Source organism: Euwallacea fornicatus, chromosome 6 (assembly GCF_040115645.1).
Source record: "Euwallacea fornicatus isolate EFF26 chromosome 6, ASM4011564v1, whole genome shotgun sequence".
Classification (NCBI taxonomy): domain Eukaryota; kingdom Metazoa; phylum Arthropoda; class Insecta; order Coleoptera; family Curculionidae; genus Euwallacea; species Euwallacea fornicatus.
Window position 1 is genome coordinate 1,762,050 of NC_089546.1, and position 16,948 is coordinate 1,778,997.

Sequence of the window (16,948 nt, forward strand, 5' to 3'; positions counted from 1 at the left end):
TTTAATCTTTTGCGGAGTGATACTGTTGAATATGAAACAAGATAATTGTTAACGGGACAATTGTTAATTTCATATCTTTTGTTAAAATACATTTAAAGTTTATATCATTTGTTCTTATTATACGTTTCTTATTATTCGAAATTATTTATTGTTTATAAATAACCTAGCAGCTGTTCAGTGAAGATGGCAGGTAACATATGATCGACAACTACACAAACAAAAGAACAAACACGTAATGATCGTTTTAAATAGGTCCGTTAGTTGAACATCTCGATGCCTCGCTCGCACTCATATCGCTTAAGGGCAGTTAGCGTTGCTGGGTTACGTCAAAAATATTTGCATCTTTAGATTTGGAGGGGGAAACAATAATCTCATGCAGTAAGACAAAATGCGAAAATATTGTTTCGTTCTCTTCGTTTCAAATTTGAATATTTTATATATATAATAATAATTACTAGGAATTTGTAGATATTTTTATGGTATCTTTACTTGTCCCTTTTAATCGTAGATTAAGTAATGTGTAATATCTGGGTATGATATGCGAAACTCTAGTAATATACCGAGTGGCTCTAAATTGTCCACCCCTCCTTTTTTCGCCTTTTTTCCCTTTAAATAGAAAAACAAATCTTCTATTTAGTGCTCCGTTTGTATTAAAAAAAAATAATTTGTTAAAAAGTTCACGGCAAGTAGAAAATTTAGAGTCGCACCAGATAGGATGTCCCGAAATTAGATGGCCAAAGTTTTGACGGAGAAATAGCAATCGAAAAAAGTGCAGTGTGTTTGTAAAGTGTGATATCGATATGAAATCGACGATAGACCGTGGAAATATATAGGGTGTCCCAACGAAAAGTAGTCATTCGGGATAATTCTAATACTGTCGTATTTGAAGAAATATCCCTAAACTCGTCGATTGATTTTTTTGGGAGACATATTTTGACTTACACTTGACCCCTGAACAAGAAACTTCCTAAGAGGAGGTGTTACAACCTCTTCTATTTGAAAAGGAAAGAAGGTTGAAATGCGCCATCAGGAGCAATGCTTCACTATGTTTTTACCCTAAGACAGCTAAGTAGTCTAAATCGGCTAATGGCAACAATAAATGGACTTGCAAAGAAAGCAAAGGAAAAGAAACCTCTCACACAGGGTTGATACATCGATGAATGCGATCCGATACCTAATATGGGCCAGAAAGACCTAAAGTTTAATTCATATCTGAATAAAGTAAAGAAGGTATAAAGAATATTAAAACTTTGGATGTGCTGGGCATTTGAATTGCATGCACGGCGACACTGAAAGTAATGTCATTAATCCCAATTAGTGGACTTATAAGAGAACAAAAATATAGATTTCAAAAAAGGAGTTTGCACTAGAATATGGAAGACATATAGGGAAACACTATTTCATAATGGTAATAAAAATGGAACGAATTATCAGAACACAAATATACCAGAAAGCTCATACCACGGGTGGATAGATGGGTAAAAAGAGGATATGGGGAAATCAATTATTACTTGACACAATTTCTAACTGGATATGGGTGTTATATTTAGTACTTGACCATATTCAAGATTAGAAGTTCTGACAGGTTTTAGTAATGCGAAAAGAAGGAGGTGGTAGGAAGAACTGGAAAGAAAAATAATTAATTAGAAACGTCCTTATTCAGAAGAAAAGGTAAGAAAAGGCTATCGGAAAGGGCGACTTAAGACAGACAGTAGTCGACTAAAAAAGGGCGAAAATGAAACCCACCTCCCGAAAGAATGTTTTCTAACAATTTCTGACAGGATACAGGATAAGAAAGGGAAGAGTGATCTAGTGGGTAAATTGGATACCTGAAGTGCTACAATCGTAGATATCGTGCAATCGATAGCCTCCTGAAATCCGTTATGCATTCCACAAACTCGCTAGACAAAAAAAGAGGTATGTGCTTACCCGAGTCTATCTCTTCCGACAGTCGTGTGATAAGTACCAGTAAGCACGAAACAGATAACGGCCTGGCCTGAGATTCTGTGTCCTTGGATATATTGTGGAACGTTACTCATCATAAGCAGTCTCCTGTTAATTTGGCGTTAATGGAATTTCTCAGACTTCAAACATTTTTGCTAAGAACTAATCGGGAAAACACTATAGTTCAATGCCGGTATAGGTATTAGCTCTCGAAGTAGTATTTTTTGATTTCCTTGTGAATTCTTAATAATATCTTAGAGCACTTTTTTCTTTAGTAAAGTAGAATTTATTTCCGGAAAGAATGACGTCTACAATTGATTTCATACATACCGGGTGATCACGAAAAGTTGATTTACGCTATAACTTTTTTCCTTCACATACATTTCAAAATGTTGCTTTTACAATTGGAATGAAAATATAATTAGGAGAATTTCAATTATCATACTTAATGGATTATACTCGGACAGAAGATTGAATTTAATTACGTCTGTTATTTTTTCGTAATAACCGTTAAGTTCCAAAAGGTGTCTCATTGGAGACGGTGTAATTTCTGAAAGCCACTAATGTTGCCTCAAAGAACGATCTTTACATTCAGACTTGTTGAAAAACAGCTAGATACTTAAAAACTCCTATGGCAACCTCCGTATATACATATATTATGAAGCGACCATATAAGATTTTTTAAAGCTTGAAATGGTGAAAAACAGAACATAATTTCCTTTATTTTGACTTCGATCGAGCACGCCGTACAAAAATAGGTGTTTTACACGCTCAATTACCGGTGGTTAAGAACAAGAGGAATTATAGAGAATTGAGTACTTGTGGAAGAAATGGAAAAAGTGACGTCTAACGTTCATTTTTGCGGGATCTATCACAGAAAATTATGATAAGTCACATGATTTTCATTCAAATTTTCTAATTCTCAAAGTCCTCAATGACTATCACAGGTGTATTGGGAACGTCTTATCATTAGCCTTCGATCGAAGAGGATGAGCTCCAGCTCAAAACTTAACTTCTCAACGAATTATCAATCACTTCTATATCAAGAGCGTGTCTCAGATTTCTGATATTCGTCGTGTCCGCAAATATTCCTTCCTTAGTTTAGTAGTTGATTTTAAGAGATTAGCTTTATAATCACAATAATTCATTTAAATATTCAATGTTCAAACAAAAACAAGGCAAATAATAGATAGGATGGGTGTAGATGTATTATAATTAGATAGTGTAACAAAACAAGTCAAATAGGAATGTGATTTTTCAATGCAATTAAATATCAAAATTTTAGTTACGTACGCATACATACACAGCTTCAAATGTTTTGCATTAACTGATTTTTCTGTTATAAGATTGTTTCAACTTCATATCTAAGGTTAATCATTAATAACGGTACCATTTTTGGTTCGGCAAACAATTGTTTACATATTTTTTTCTAAAATATAAAATTCGAAATTTGTTTTGATGGTATGGGCTAGTACCATTTTAGGGTTTAAAGCGAAATCATGAATTGCCAAGTGAATTCCCAAATTGAATGTGCAAGAGTTGATTAATATGAAAATTGATCATGTTGGCTTTAGTGAAAAAATGGGATTGACGAGGGTTTCTAGATGAGCGAAAAAGATATTAATCTCAAAGCGATGTCTCCCGCATATGAAATCGCTATTTAGAGACTAACCCAGTGCAAGATAAACCCAAAATTGGGTGAATGCATACTATTAACTAAAGGTGGAATCGGTATATACAGTGTGATCTATTTGTTTTGGGGACAGTCTGTAAAAAGCTTATTGAATGTGCGATTTAGACCGGATTTTTTTAAATTATAGAGCTTGATAAACTATACATTTTTAGCAAAAATGGCCTGGTTGATATAAAATTCAAGGCCTATTGTGACAGTTTCTAGGAGCAAAATTTTAATAAATCGTATTATCGATTTTTTAAAGAAAAATCTGTGCATGCCACTGGATTGGCCACCCCTCAAAAAGGACTCGTACAAAATTTGAATGAAAAATTTTGAGTAATACCGATTTTGTAGAAGAATTGTATTATAAGGCTTAAGAGACCTTATGATATTAATCAATCCTAAAATTGGGTATTTATCCTCGATCGTGTCCAGAAGTAATTAATTCTGAAGTAAAGGTGACTTACGGTACAGACATACAGTCAGTTAAAGTGAAACTCGTACATCTATAAATTTTTACGAAAATTTCAAGACTATGTTCAAAACTAACGATTAAAAAATCTATTGTATTTGATAAACAATCTATAAATAAAAACCACAATTCAGGAAATTTTATAAAAAGCAAACATTTATTATGTTATTTTACAAAGTTCTTCGGATATACTTTCCTTGAGAGTCAAAGTTAAACTCGTACAGTATTTATTGTGTTCTTCGGGCAGGTCCCAGAATAACAATTTAAGTTTGTAAGAATTTTAATAAACTTAATAATCTTTTCTAAGTCCATTTTATCTTTTTAGAATCGAAACTATACCAAAATGGGTTGCCAACGCGGGCAAGTAAGTGTCGCTGAAAGGGAACTGAAAATTCATCACTTGCACGCGGGAAAATCATATCGCCAAATAGTAAAAATTGTAAATAGATCTCACTCAACTGTTCAAAGTATTGTCGATCGTTTTTTATATGAACAAAGAATACAAAACAAAGCCCCTGCCAGTTCTAAAAAAATTTCAAATAACTATGATGAGAGGTGGATTTTAGGTAAAATTACTGAAAACCCTAAAATATCTGTTCCGAAGTTAACTAAATTGATACAAAAGTATTTACACAAGAGTATGGACCACCAAACAATGCGAAATCTTTTAATTAAACATAATATGCATGATTGAATACCTAGAAAAAAAACCATGGGTTAGTAAGAAAAATCGTACTGTACGATAATCATTTGTTAAAGACTATGAAAATAAAGATTTTTCCTTCTGGAAAAACGTGTTTTTCACCGATGAAAGCAAATTTAATATATTCGAATCTGATGGACAAAACAGGGTGTGGCGAAAACCAAACGAAGCCTTACAACAAAAGAAATTTAAGCGTGGTGGTGAATTAATCATGGCTTGGAGCTGTATGTCAGCAAACGGACCTGGCAATTTATATTTCATCGATGGAATAATGGACCAAAATACGTATTTACAAATATTAAAAGACAGTGTTAAGCAAAGTGCCGAAAAATTACAGATTGACAGGACATTTAATTTCTACCAAGATAATGATCTGAAACATAAAGCTCATAAAGCTCGGACCTGACTTTTATATAATGGTCTTAAGGTTATAGAAACACCTCAGAGTCGTGACTTGAATATCATAGAGAACTTATTGAGTCAACTAAAAGTTATATAAGAACTCATGAGATTTCTAGTAAAAAACAGCTAAAAACGGCATTCAAGGAAGAATGGGCCAAAATAACAGCTGAGTTTTGCATAAAATTGTTCAAATCGATGCCGAATAGATTAAAGGAAGTAAAAAAGAAACAAAGGCTTTCCCACAAAATATTAAATAGTTGGGTGTTCATTGAAATTTATGGTCATTTTATTAGTGTACGAGTTTAACTTTAATTATCAATGAAAGCATATAGTGAGAGTTTTGCTACATAATATTGCAATATTTTTTAATTTTATAAATTTTTTGAATTGTCATGTTAATTTATAAATTGTTCATCAAATACAATTTATTTTTTCATTTGAAACTACCTAATTTGAATATTTTTTTACAGTTTTAATAAAAGTTTTTAGGTGTGCGAGTTTCACTTTGACTGACTGTATGGAGTAGACTTGATAATATGGTGTTATGGTCTTATATATGGTATAGCAGTGCTACCTGTAAACGGAATATATTTTAATGTGACAATATAGAAAATGGACGTCTGCTCTATGGTCCAACTTAGTTATGACAATTAGTGCAACATCCAGATGAAGTTTCAGACTAGATGAATGAAGAAAAGGCCGGAAATATACAATGTCTTAGCAAGTATGAACCAAAATGATGGGGCCATCACGTGTGCAGGTTAATGTATGCACATCTTGACGCAGACTTAAGCTTCGTATCGGTTTTTACCAAAGATGAAATTCTCACCTTTTTCTGATTACTAAGAATTTTCTTTTTATGGTGATGGTAAACCTTGAAAGTTTCTAGAAGTGGTGACACGAAGGGACTCATGAATTTAAGTGTCGTTTGTTCTTCTGTCTTCCGGGCTAACTGTAATTTTCTGGGTCCGTGGAGCTGTTATTGTGGTATTTGCCTGGGAGGAAGTGCGCTCAATTCTGCTATTAAAATGCAAAGCAGTACTTCAGACTGTTACTCTAAAGAACAGGACTGTCTTATGAGCTTTCTGATTCGCATCGAAGTTCCAATCCACCAAATGTAGTAGTCTTCGATAGAATTCTCTGTAAATTGATTACCCCCCGTCTTTTGTATATTTAAATTCCTTCTTGTTCATAAATAGGTCGTTTCTTTAAAAGAGGAGCATATTAAGTAAGTAAAAATAAATTTGATTAATAGTCATTTTATAATTTCATTATCACATTAGTCTAAATATAGTTTGTGCAAGCGTAACAATTATTAAAAAGTACAGTTTTTCCATTTTTTATAAAACGAAAAAATAAAATATTAAGTTGTGTTATATTAAATATGTAGGTCTAGTGACCCTGGAGCATTTCATCTGGGATCAAGTCCCAATGCAAATCGGTTAAAGAAGATCGCCTCACACGTCTTACGCATCTGTTACTGCCCTTGAATTCCTTCATGAAACCTTGATTGCAGATGCAGAAGTTTGGGGCCGAACAGACTCCATTTTCACATCCATCTAGGAATAATCAAAACCCTTAATTAAAACCCACAGAAAAGAAAAATATGAAATTCACCTGGACAATAGGCAACACATTTATTTCTTCCGGACCCAGCAGCCTCGATATAACCCTTCTTGCAAGCGCATCTTTCGGGCGCTACGCAATCCCCATTTAGACAAGGACTACTGCAATGAGGCTGACATATTGTCCCACTCTTATCCAATGTCCATCCTTGACTGCAAGTACAAGTATTGGGTGCTGAGCAAACTCCATTAGTACAACCTTAAAGCAAATCTTGATTAGATACTTTTATAGAACTTCATGGGAATTGACACCTCTAGGACACTCCGCAATGCATCGATTCTCTTTCAGCACATAACCCCCGTTACAGGAACATCGATTAGGACCTATGCAAGTGCCTTGCCCACAACCGCCCTCGCAGAAGTGTTCGCACTTGTTGGTGTCCCTGTTTACATGGAAGCTGAAATGGGAAATAAATTGAATAAAAACTAAGTAACAAATATTTTTATACCCCAGGCTGCAACTACAAGTCTCAGGACCAGTACACTGTCCTCCAGGACCACATCCTCCACTACATACCGGAATGCAGTATTTTCTATCCGGACTGTGACTGTACCCGTAGTTGCAGTTGCATTCTCCACTGTTGGTGCAAACTCCATTCAGGCAGCCCTCTGGACATGTTGGGATACATTTGGTTTGATCTCCTGTGGTCAGCTAAAGTCCATATCAATTGACCATATAATTCCAAACAGTTGGTATAACAACTGACCTTCATATAACCTCTTTTGCAAGTACAAACGTTGGGAGCGGTGCAGTTTCCATTTTCACAACCTTTGTCGCAAATTGGTTTACAATGAATGAAGGAGTGTGGAATTCTTTCATATCCAGAGCAACAGATTTCGATTTTGGTAAGGTCTGGTCGTGACTGGAAAGGTTAGTTTGAGGTTTTGTTAAAGTTCATTTTTCATTGCTGAGTATAGGGATAATTAGTTCAGGCGCCAGATTCTTGAATTAGGAGTAAAATTGAGAATCGTGTCAAAGTGATATGTAAAATATCAACAAAAGATTTATTTTGCCATCGGCCGGAGAATGTTTCCTAAGTTGAAGACTCTGGTGAGACTGAAAAAATGAATAACTTACTCCATTTCCACGCGGAACTTCTGATTTTATCCGGTCTTCAGGTGCTAAAATGTCAATAGTCCTGAAAAGTGTATTACATATTAAATAGATAGTCCATAATTGGGCTCGACAAGATTTAAAAGGGACGAAGGAAAGATTGCATTCATGTCATTATAGAAAAAATGTTCTAAATAGAATTACTGCTCAAGGAAACCATTTACTCGTGTCCATCTTACTTTGAATCCATCTTCGTTGCTCAACAAATACTTAACGAGATCAGAGTACCAAGAGGCAGCGGATAGCACTTCCGCTTGTTAGTAAGGGGAAAGAAACATTAATAAAAAAATCCTCCCTGCATTTGGAAACAATGAGCGGTAAAGGATTCCCTTAATATTATAGAAAAAAATAAAATTCTTCAGAGTTAACAGCTGAGCATAAGTAGAGTCCTCAAAGGATAATTTCAAAGTTAAAATTCTCCTAGAATCAAAATTTATATTTGCTAATTTTCACAACTAAACTTCACTTTTTTTTGCTTTTTGAGGTAATATACAGGGTGTTTAATTTAGCGTGTTTTGACAGACAAACCTATTTCTTAACTAGATAGAAGAAGACTGAATTAGGTGTTACGGGTTCGATTTTTGAGAAATGTTTAATGTCAAAAATTGTTTCTCGATATCGTTACAATCCACTAAGATATAGGTTTCTCGGTTTTTGGTCATTTTGAAAATCACCAATAACTTTCTTATTTATTATAATATTGGAATTGTGTAAAAACATTATTATAACACTTTTTTGAGAGGTATCTAATGGAGTATTCATTTTTTCTGCTGTTCACCGTTTTCCTACAAACTGCTACAACTTCATTTTTTCAAATATAAATCATAAGTAGCTATGGCTTAGCAAAATACCCAATTTTAAACCTTTTTCAACGATATGTATAACTTTAACATTTATTATCGAAAATGACGGGAATATAACGTATTAATTTTTTTGGCATAAGCCAACCAGGAAAATTGCTGTCAAAAGCTTTAAAATCTAATAAAAAAGATAATTTGAATGCTTTATAAGGAAATGAAATAAATTTTAAAATATACTTTCAACGTCGATGTTCAAACTGAGTTTCTCCGTTTTGAATGCATTATAAACATCTATTTCGCGCAGAATTTGAAATATTTTCGAGTTTCATAACAGTGATTCATGTAAAAATTATGTCGAATAGCTTCTTTTAATACTGCTCTTGTTTGAATATTTCTTCCCTTGAATATGAGACTTTTTAATCTCCCCCACAAGAAGAAATCCATGGGATTGAAATTACAGGACCTGTTTTGATCCACTGCAGCTGAAACTCTTCATTTAAAAACCTAGTTGTAATTGTAGCGTTATAAGGACATCCGCCTTGCTGATAATACAAGTCTTCAAAATGAACGAGAGGTACATTTTCAAACAACGGAATAAGGCAAATGTTCAAAATATGTAAATAACTTTCAGCCGTAAATGTCCTTAGTAAAAATGATGTCCAGCAAATCTTCCTCTGAATATCTCTACCCATACGTTAAATCCAAACCGACCTTGCCGATTTTGGGGAACAACCCCATGTGTATATTTTATATGGGTGCACCAATGGTAAGAATTATATCTGTTAAATATCCCAATATTATCTTTTCGCTTCATCAATCCAAATAACGGTGAATGGAAAATTCATACCTTAGTTGCAATTTTCCAAGACCCATCGGCAAAATTTCAAACTCCTAGCGGCGTCCCCTTCGCGAAGTTGATAAATGAGTCTTCTGCGGTAAGGTCTATAATGGTGTTTTTTAAGCGTTCTTAAAATCCTCGTATTATTACCACTTCTTTCAGCTAAAGTCCGCAAGAGTGTATTCGGATATTCTAATACTGCTTCAATTGTATTTAATTCTTAAATTTCTTTTTCTTGGCTTATGTTGTAATATTTCGATTTGGGCTTTTTATAGCTTCCATAATTTATGAAATTATTTTTTATTGTTTAAAAAATTATCTTCTCTGTTTGGCGGCGTTTAGAATATGTATTAAGTTAAAGTTCATTTGGCACCTTAGAATTTTCATTTGATATTATATAATATTTTAACATGTCATATTTTTAAAAATTTTCATATATTCTACTAAATACTAAATGCTAAATACTTAGAGTAAAAAAAAACTCAAAATAAATTTTAGTAAAACAGTAGTGATTGAAAAATCGAAGACTCCATAGTTGCCTCATTGGTTTTACAGCAATTTTTATAGCCAACCTATGTCAAAAAAATTAATATGTTATATTTCCGTCAATTTCGACAATGAAAAGTAAAAATATATATATCGTTGAAAAGGGTTTAAAATTTTCTATTATGTTAAATCATGGACACCTGCCCATTATATTTGAAAATATGAAGTTGTTGCAATTTGTAGGAAAATGGTGAATAGCAGAAAAAAATTGAGCACTCCATTAGATTCCTCTCAAAAAAGTGCTATATTAATGTTTTTAAGCAATTCCATTATTTTAATAAATAAGAAAGTTAGTGGCGATTTTCAAAAAGGCCAAAAATCAAAAAACCTTCTGTAGTGTGGTAACTTTGACTGGAATAAATGCGGTATCTATATGGCATTTTATTTTAGCAAAATTGCTTAAACACGTCAACTTTTATTGTACCCGATCCAGTTTTTGGTAGTATTCTGATCCTACAAATTTCAACCCCTTAGCCAAGGTGACAGTTACCTTTAAAAGTTTAAATGTAAAGGGGATTCAAGTGATACGTCATTTAAAAGATCTTTTATCTTGACTTCATCTGGTATATTACTTTTTATCATAAAACAAACTATTATAATATTTTTAGATGAAGAGTTAACTCTGGATAAAAGAAGAAAATCGAGTAAAAAATGGAAAAAAAGATAATGACTGAGATACTAAATGGAAAAGGACTCTTTGAGGTAAAAAGAAAAAGTGAACCGGGAATAGAAAGTGCATTTGAAGAAAGATGTGGCTGAAAGTTTCCAGAAAATTTGGACAGGTTTATTCATGGAATTTAAGCATGATCACAAATTGTGGTTAAAAAGATTCTGTGTTTTTTAGTGAGAATTTCATAGAAGCTTGAATGGATTTTTAGATTCGTTCACATAGTTTCTACTTCAATATTCATGTTATTTTTTCTACCGGAATGTTCCTTTAAGTAAGTTTGTCCGAGTTACTTCAATTAGTGTTCTCTCCGGAATACATTAAAATTTTAAAAAGTCACATCCTTGATTAAAATATTCATTATTCGCAATGAAAATAAAATGCCCAGGAAACTTAAGAATTAATTGTCAATTTAAGTAGGTCCCGTCTAGTTATTTACTGAAAAATATTATTGTATTATACAGAGAGCCCGGTAATGACATCGAAACATTTTAGGAGGTGATTATAAAGGCGATAATTTTTAAATTTGCTAATAAATAAAAAATTGCTTTTTAAAAGGGTGCAAACTGTTTCGAAACCATTGCGAAAAAAACATGTTCAGAATTCCCCTTTTAAGGGGTTCTAGCCCCTTTAAAAAGCAGTTTTGGAGTATGTTTTTAAGAAGTTTTTTAATTGTTTTAGCTTATTTATAGAATTATTTCCCAAGATATTTCGAAGTTATTTCCGCACACCCTGTATACTGAAGAGAAGAAAGATAAAGCGATCCTGAATGTGAACGTGGGTCGAATTGTGTTAATACTCGATGTCGAGGGGCCAACAATAGCAACAAATTATACAATAGAAAAAATTAAAAATGGCGCGACATAACGCTACTTACGGCACTTCCAAAACGCAAACTCCTGCCTTCGAACTATTATTTCGGTGTTGCAGAGTGTTGAACTGCTGTCCCGAAGCCTCAATTAGCAGGATCCCCAATACGGCTGCAATTCCGGATAACACATGATAGTTCCACATTGTTCCAAATTTTGTAACTTTCACCGATCTGTACTCCCCCGCCGAATCGTAGATTTCCTTCTAATTTTTTTTCGTCGTTGCGAAACAAATTTCAAGTAAATTATATCTTTTTTTCCAGCCTAGAAAATAAAAATCTAGCTGGTATGTGTGATATGAAGTAGACGTTATGAAATTGGCAATTATCGAATATCAAAACACTAATTTGTCACTTAATTTGCTCTTGTAATAGCACTTAATACAACACTTTTACGGTATACTTAAGCGCACGTACCGTGGGCTCTTACGATTGTCTAAAGCACTGAACCGAACAAAATAAAATGACGAAATCTTGAATGTTCTGTGGTAAAAATTTCTAAAGTAATAAATAAATATTCGTTGTTGTCTCCTTCGTGAATACGTGGTCAAGCAAAACTATACCGAGAATCGATAAAACAGTGCTAAACTTGTTTTTATATGGTTGATTACAATTGGGTGTTGGCGTGGCTGGAATTAATAAGTTTAATATTAATAAACATTAATTTGATGATTTAAGATGCTTTTGCCAATTGATGTTGTTTCGTGCAAATCTGACCTTTGGGGCTCGATATGCTGGCCTTCTTGAAACAAAGGTTGGCTAATGGTTACTCTAAAATACACGTACATATCGAGTGACTCACCAAAAACTTTCCGAAAATACTCGAACCCGTCAAATTTATTTTCAAGGATGTTATATGTTTTTGATAACACGCTCTTTGACAAAATGGTATTTTTCCTGAACGATTCGGGTCACATACAGCAACCAAGAGTACCTTTTTTTCCTTAAGTACGCGGGAAATTTAATAAACCACATATGGGTTAAAAATAACCCAGGACCTTAACAGTTTAGGAATGAAGAAGATGAGAGAAGTCTTCATAAAATTATAGAAGGAAGTGCTAGGACCTATTTTTATTAACCTTGGTATGATATACGAGTGACCCGAAACCCATTAAATTTCATCAAATTAAAGAAAAGTTATGTAGAAAATTCCATTTTCGCTTTCAAATTTTGAAGAGCTCTATTTCTGCATGGGTATATTTTTGGAAAACAATATATAACTATGATTACAATTCTTTGATGAGAATTTTTTCATTTCCGGAGGATATTGCCCTAATTTTTGGAAACAACCTGTAAAACGCCAAGATGGTACGTACCTATCAAAAATAATCGTTAAGATGACGAATTTATGGCAAAAATAACATGAGATTTAGAACAAATCTCATATCCGTCATTTCAATCAACTTTGGTAGAGAGTACTACTTATACCATCACCAGGTAGTGATAACAGAAAGAGAGTGCAACCTATAACTTTTGGCTAGTTTATTTAATTAAACATTTGTAATTGGGCCACTTATACAAAACAATACAGCAAATTATTGTTGATAATTTTGAGTTTTGGATTAGTTCCGGATTAAATGGAAATATCTCTAACTTATGATTTTTAAACAGGGCACTGTATTTTTCGATATTGTTAGATTCAGCACATCATTTTATGTACAGAATATTTCAAAACGTGTCGGAAAATCAAGGGTGTGATTCTTTCGCTTGTTATAAGAAAACAAGTTCCTATTAAGATAGATTCGCAATCGCACCGTTTTCGAGATACAGGATGTCAATAAACAGTTTTTTTTTTAAGTTCTTGACGATATCTTAGGAATTGTTTGAGATACCGAATTCAGATTTTGAACATCTATTATCATTAATATTCGTTACGCTTTGAGTGCTATTTCAATTTTTTTTTATATACCAGAGGCGGAAAGTTTAGGGTTGCGTGACATTTTTGGTTTCTAATTATTACGTCACTGCGAAAATTAGCATTTTAGAATCACACAAATTGTTGAAAATGGCCTTATCTTATGGTAATGCAGGCCTCTAGCCTATGTCTTAACGATTGACGTACCCGTTCGAAAATGCTCGGAGTGTTGCGGATCGTATTGCAAGATACAATAATGCTATTTCTTAGTTCTTTAACAGTATTAACTGATGTAGTGTAAACTAAACTTTTTAAAATCTGGGAACCCAGGAGACCAAGTCTTTGGTCGAATTGTCGTGATTCTGAAATGCTAATGTTGCGAGTGGCGTAAAAATTAACAACAAAAAATCTTACGCAACCCAAAAATCTCTGTCTCTGGCATATAAAAAAAAATTGAAGTAGTGTTCAAAAGATAACTAATATTAATGATAATTGGTGTACGAAATCTGAATTTTGTATCTCAAACGATTCCTGAGATATTGTTAAAAAACCTAAAAAAAAAAAATGTTTTTCACTAACCTGTATTTCAAAAACGGTGTCTTTACGGATTCATATTAATAGGAACTTTTTTTCTTATAACCAGCCAAAGAATCACACCTTTCATTTTTAGATACATATTTTGAAACACCCTGTATAACAGAATTTATTTTGGATGCTTTTATTGAAATTAAATAGTTTTTGCATTTTTGGGTTCTAATTATGGTGAAAATAGTAGCTTTGACTATTTTTCTGTTTTTCAGTAGTTATATCCATCCAAATTCCCAAAATCTCATTTTTCAGTCTTAACATAGTCTAAAAGCACAATTTTTCATTTAAATTTAAAAAACTTTATTTTATTTTAAAAAATTGATATGTTCCTACTGTAAATAAAATGATCTATTATATGCAAAAATGATTAAAAAATTGAGGGTGTCCCATTTAAAAATGAAACTTTAAGGTTACTTTCAACTAATCTGGTGAAATCGGACATATCGTAATATTCAAAAATATCAACAAAAAATTCTAATCTTTTTTTACGTGAATCAAACTTCAACTTTTTGTATGAAATAACCAAAAGTAATACTACCACAAATATAATCACTTTCTGTTATCACCCGGTATAATAGCTTCTGATTGAAGAAGTTTCTCAGAACATGAATATTTTCTTTCTTCTACCGAGCATTTTAGATTTTGCGTCACTTACCTAGATTCGTGGTAGTGTCCTTTTTTGGACAATAACTAGTTCCTGATAGATTTTAGTAACGTGCTGATCATATTTCAAGTCTTCCCTGTGTTCTCATACCCCCAATTTTATTTCACTGAAATTTATAAGGAACTAAAACTAATTTTTGAAGACTTCCTAGAAGTTTTAGTATATTTGTACTGGTTTGTGGTAGTCAGTATCGATTAGACACGTTAACAATATTGTTTTTGAACGCTTCCTATAACATCCAGAAGGAATTTTAAGGGTATCAAATTTTTGATGGGATGTTCATAATATGGTTTCCTTTAACGTTCCAAATTGTAACAAATGTTAGAAGAACTCCAGGATTCCTCATAACTCATTTTTTTTCTTCCATCTCGCAAGATTTGAGAGGTATTCGATTTTTCATTTTAATTTTTGAAAAACTGTTTTTGAACATTTTTTTTTATAACCTTGATTGAATGGATTTGAACCCTTATGGAGATCTGTTTTATAGTTTTTAAGGTTATTGGCCTTATTTCCATTTGAGAAGATGTTATATAGGATGTTTTCTAAACATACCGGCAAATTTTCAGGGGTGTAGCGCTCATAAAAACAGCTATTTAGATCAAATAAAGTTAGGTCCGAAATTGCTTCATGTCCAAGATAATATTTAATTTCTTATTTTTTAAATATTTTTTAAATATTTAAAAAACGATTTAGGATAATAACATAAAATTGTTAACACGCTCTGGTGGGATAAATGTGTATTTTTTGGAGTAGGCAGAATATTTTCATCTATCTCAGTGTCGTCCGTCCGGTTATTCAATGGTATGTTTTGAATGAAAAAAATGATAAATCGTTGACTTTTTTAATACGAATGTATTTTTGTAATATCCCACTAATTCTTAATTAAAAAAACTATTCTTAGTATTTTGTTGCACAAGTAGCCGTTTTCAAGATGAAAAATAATTTCTCTTGCCAATGTCTATGGAAAAACAGGTATAGATTTTTTTTACGAGAAATTAATGTAATTTTATTTTAGTAGATGTTGAAGCCATGAAGAAAAAAATGTGTAAAACCTACCCTATCTCAACAAAATGCTCTTCTTCCAAGGTATGGTTCCATTAAACTCTAACCCATATATACACATATGTAGAAACTTTTGTATGCATTATTATGATTGATTATAGTCAAGTCACTTATTCTGTCATTGTCATGGAAATTCAATGTAATTTTGTTTTAAATATAAATAAATATTAATGGAGTATGGTGCAGCACTACGATGGATAGAAACGTTCATAAATGTGTAAATGGCTCAGAATTTCAGAAAATCCATATTTTGGAAAAAGAGCATTATTTTGGGATGAAATTAAATTAAATTAATTTCGCCTAAGGATATTTAAAAAATCCTACTTGGAAACCCATCAGTTTTTTGTGGGTACTGGAATGAGATATTATTTTTTATTTTAATAACGTTTATTTGAGGAACAAAATACTAAAAGACCTTTTTTGATTAAGAATTGATAGAATATTAAAAAATTATATTCGTATTAAAAAAGTCGATGGCGTAAATTTTTTTTTCATTAACAACATCCCATTGAATGGCTGCGCGGACGCCACTGGTGTAGATGGAAATATCCTGTTTACTCCAGAAAATACACATTCATCCCGCCATAGCGAGTCCTTAATTTCATATCCTTAGCCTAACTCGCTTTTAAAACATTTTAAAAATATTTTAAAAAATAAGAAATTAAACACTACATCTTAGAAATGAAGCGATTTAGGACTCAATCTTGTTCAATCTTTGTTTTTATGAGCTCTACATCCTCTGAAAGTTTGTCGGCATGTTTATGATACACCATGTATAAAAATGTTCAATGTTTTCACTTAGGCAAAGAATAGCGTTATGTGAAAAAGTTTATGATGTTTATTTAGGTCAGCAAGATAATTATTTGGGATAAATAATTCAATTTTAGGGACGCCGAATGTTCATTTAACAGTACTATAATTTATCACGGTTGAAATATATTTATGATATTGATACCACATTCTTAAATAATGCCCATCTGATCTAGTAGGTTCAAATAAGGACAAATATGATTAATTACTTGTATTGATAATGGAATTGTAGCACCTTCCCTGCTTTTCACATTCACAATGAATTGTTCAAATTTCTCAATGATCGGAAATGCTCGAAATCATTTTGAAATCTTT

The 16,948-nt window shown here is 32.5% G+C and overlaps 1 protein-coding gene and 1 long non-coding RNA gene across 3 annotated transcripts; one reads left to right on the top strand and one right to left on the bottom strand.

Moving 5' to 3' along the window:
• The first annotated feature begins 52 nt into the window (after positions 1 to 52).
• Positions 53 to 579, top strand: LOC136339635 (uncharacterized). Its single transcript, XR_010732170.1, has 2 exons — positions 53 to 190; positions 253 to 579. It is a non-coding gene; the product is annotated as an uncharacterized lncRNA (long non-coding RNA).
• A 5,860-nt stretch (positions 580 to 6,439) lies between these two features.
• Positions 6,440 to 12,228, bottom strand: LOC136339621 (epidermal growth factor-like protein). 2 transcript variants are annotated; one of them, XM_066283034.1, is made up of 8 exons: positions 12,072 to 12,228; positions 11,664 to 11,919; positions 7,900 to 7,960; positions 7,529 to 7,684; positions 7,271 to 7,473; positions 7,074 to 7,219; positions 6,814 to 7,020; positions 6,440 to 6,755 (listed from the first exon to the last, which is right to left on the bottom strand). In XM_066283034.1, the coding sequence occupies exons 2-8, from the start codon at positions 11,798 to 11,800 to the stop codon at positions 6,589 to 6,591; spliced, it is 1,077 nt and encodes a 358-aa protein (XP_066139131.1). In that variant the 5' UTR covers positions 11,801 to 11,919; positions 12,072 to 12,228; the 3' UTR covers positions 6,440 to 6,588. The 2 variants fall into 2 exon arrangements, with proteins under 2 accessions (XP_066139131.1, XP_066139130.1); XM_066283033.1 differs by having other exon boundaries at positions 11,664 to 12,228.
• Between the last annotated feature and the right edge of the window lie 4,720 nt (positions 12,229 to 16,948).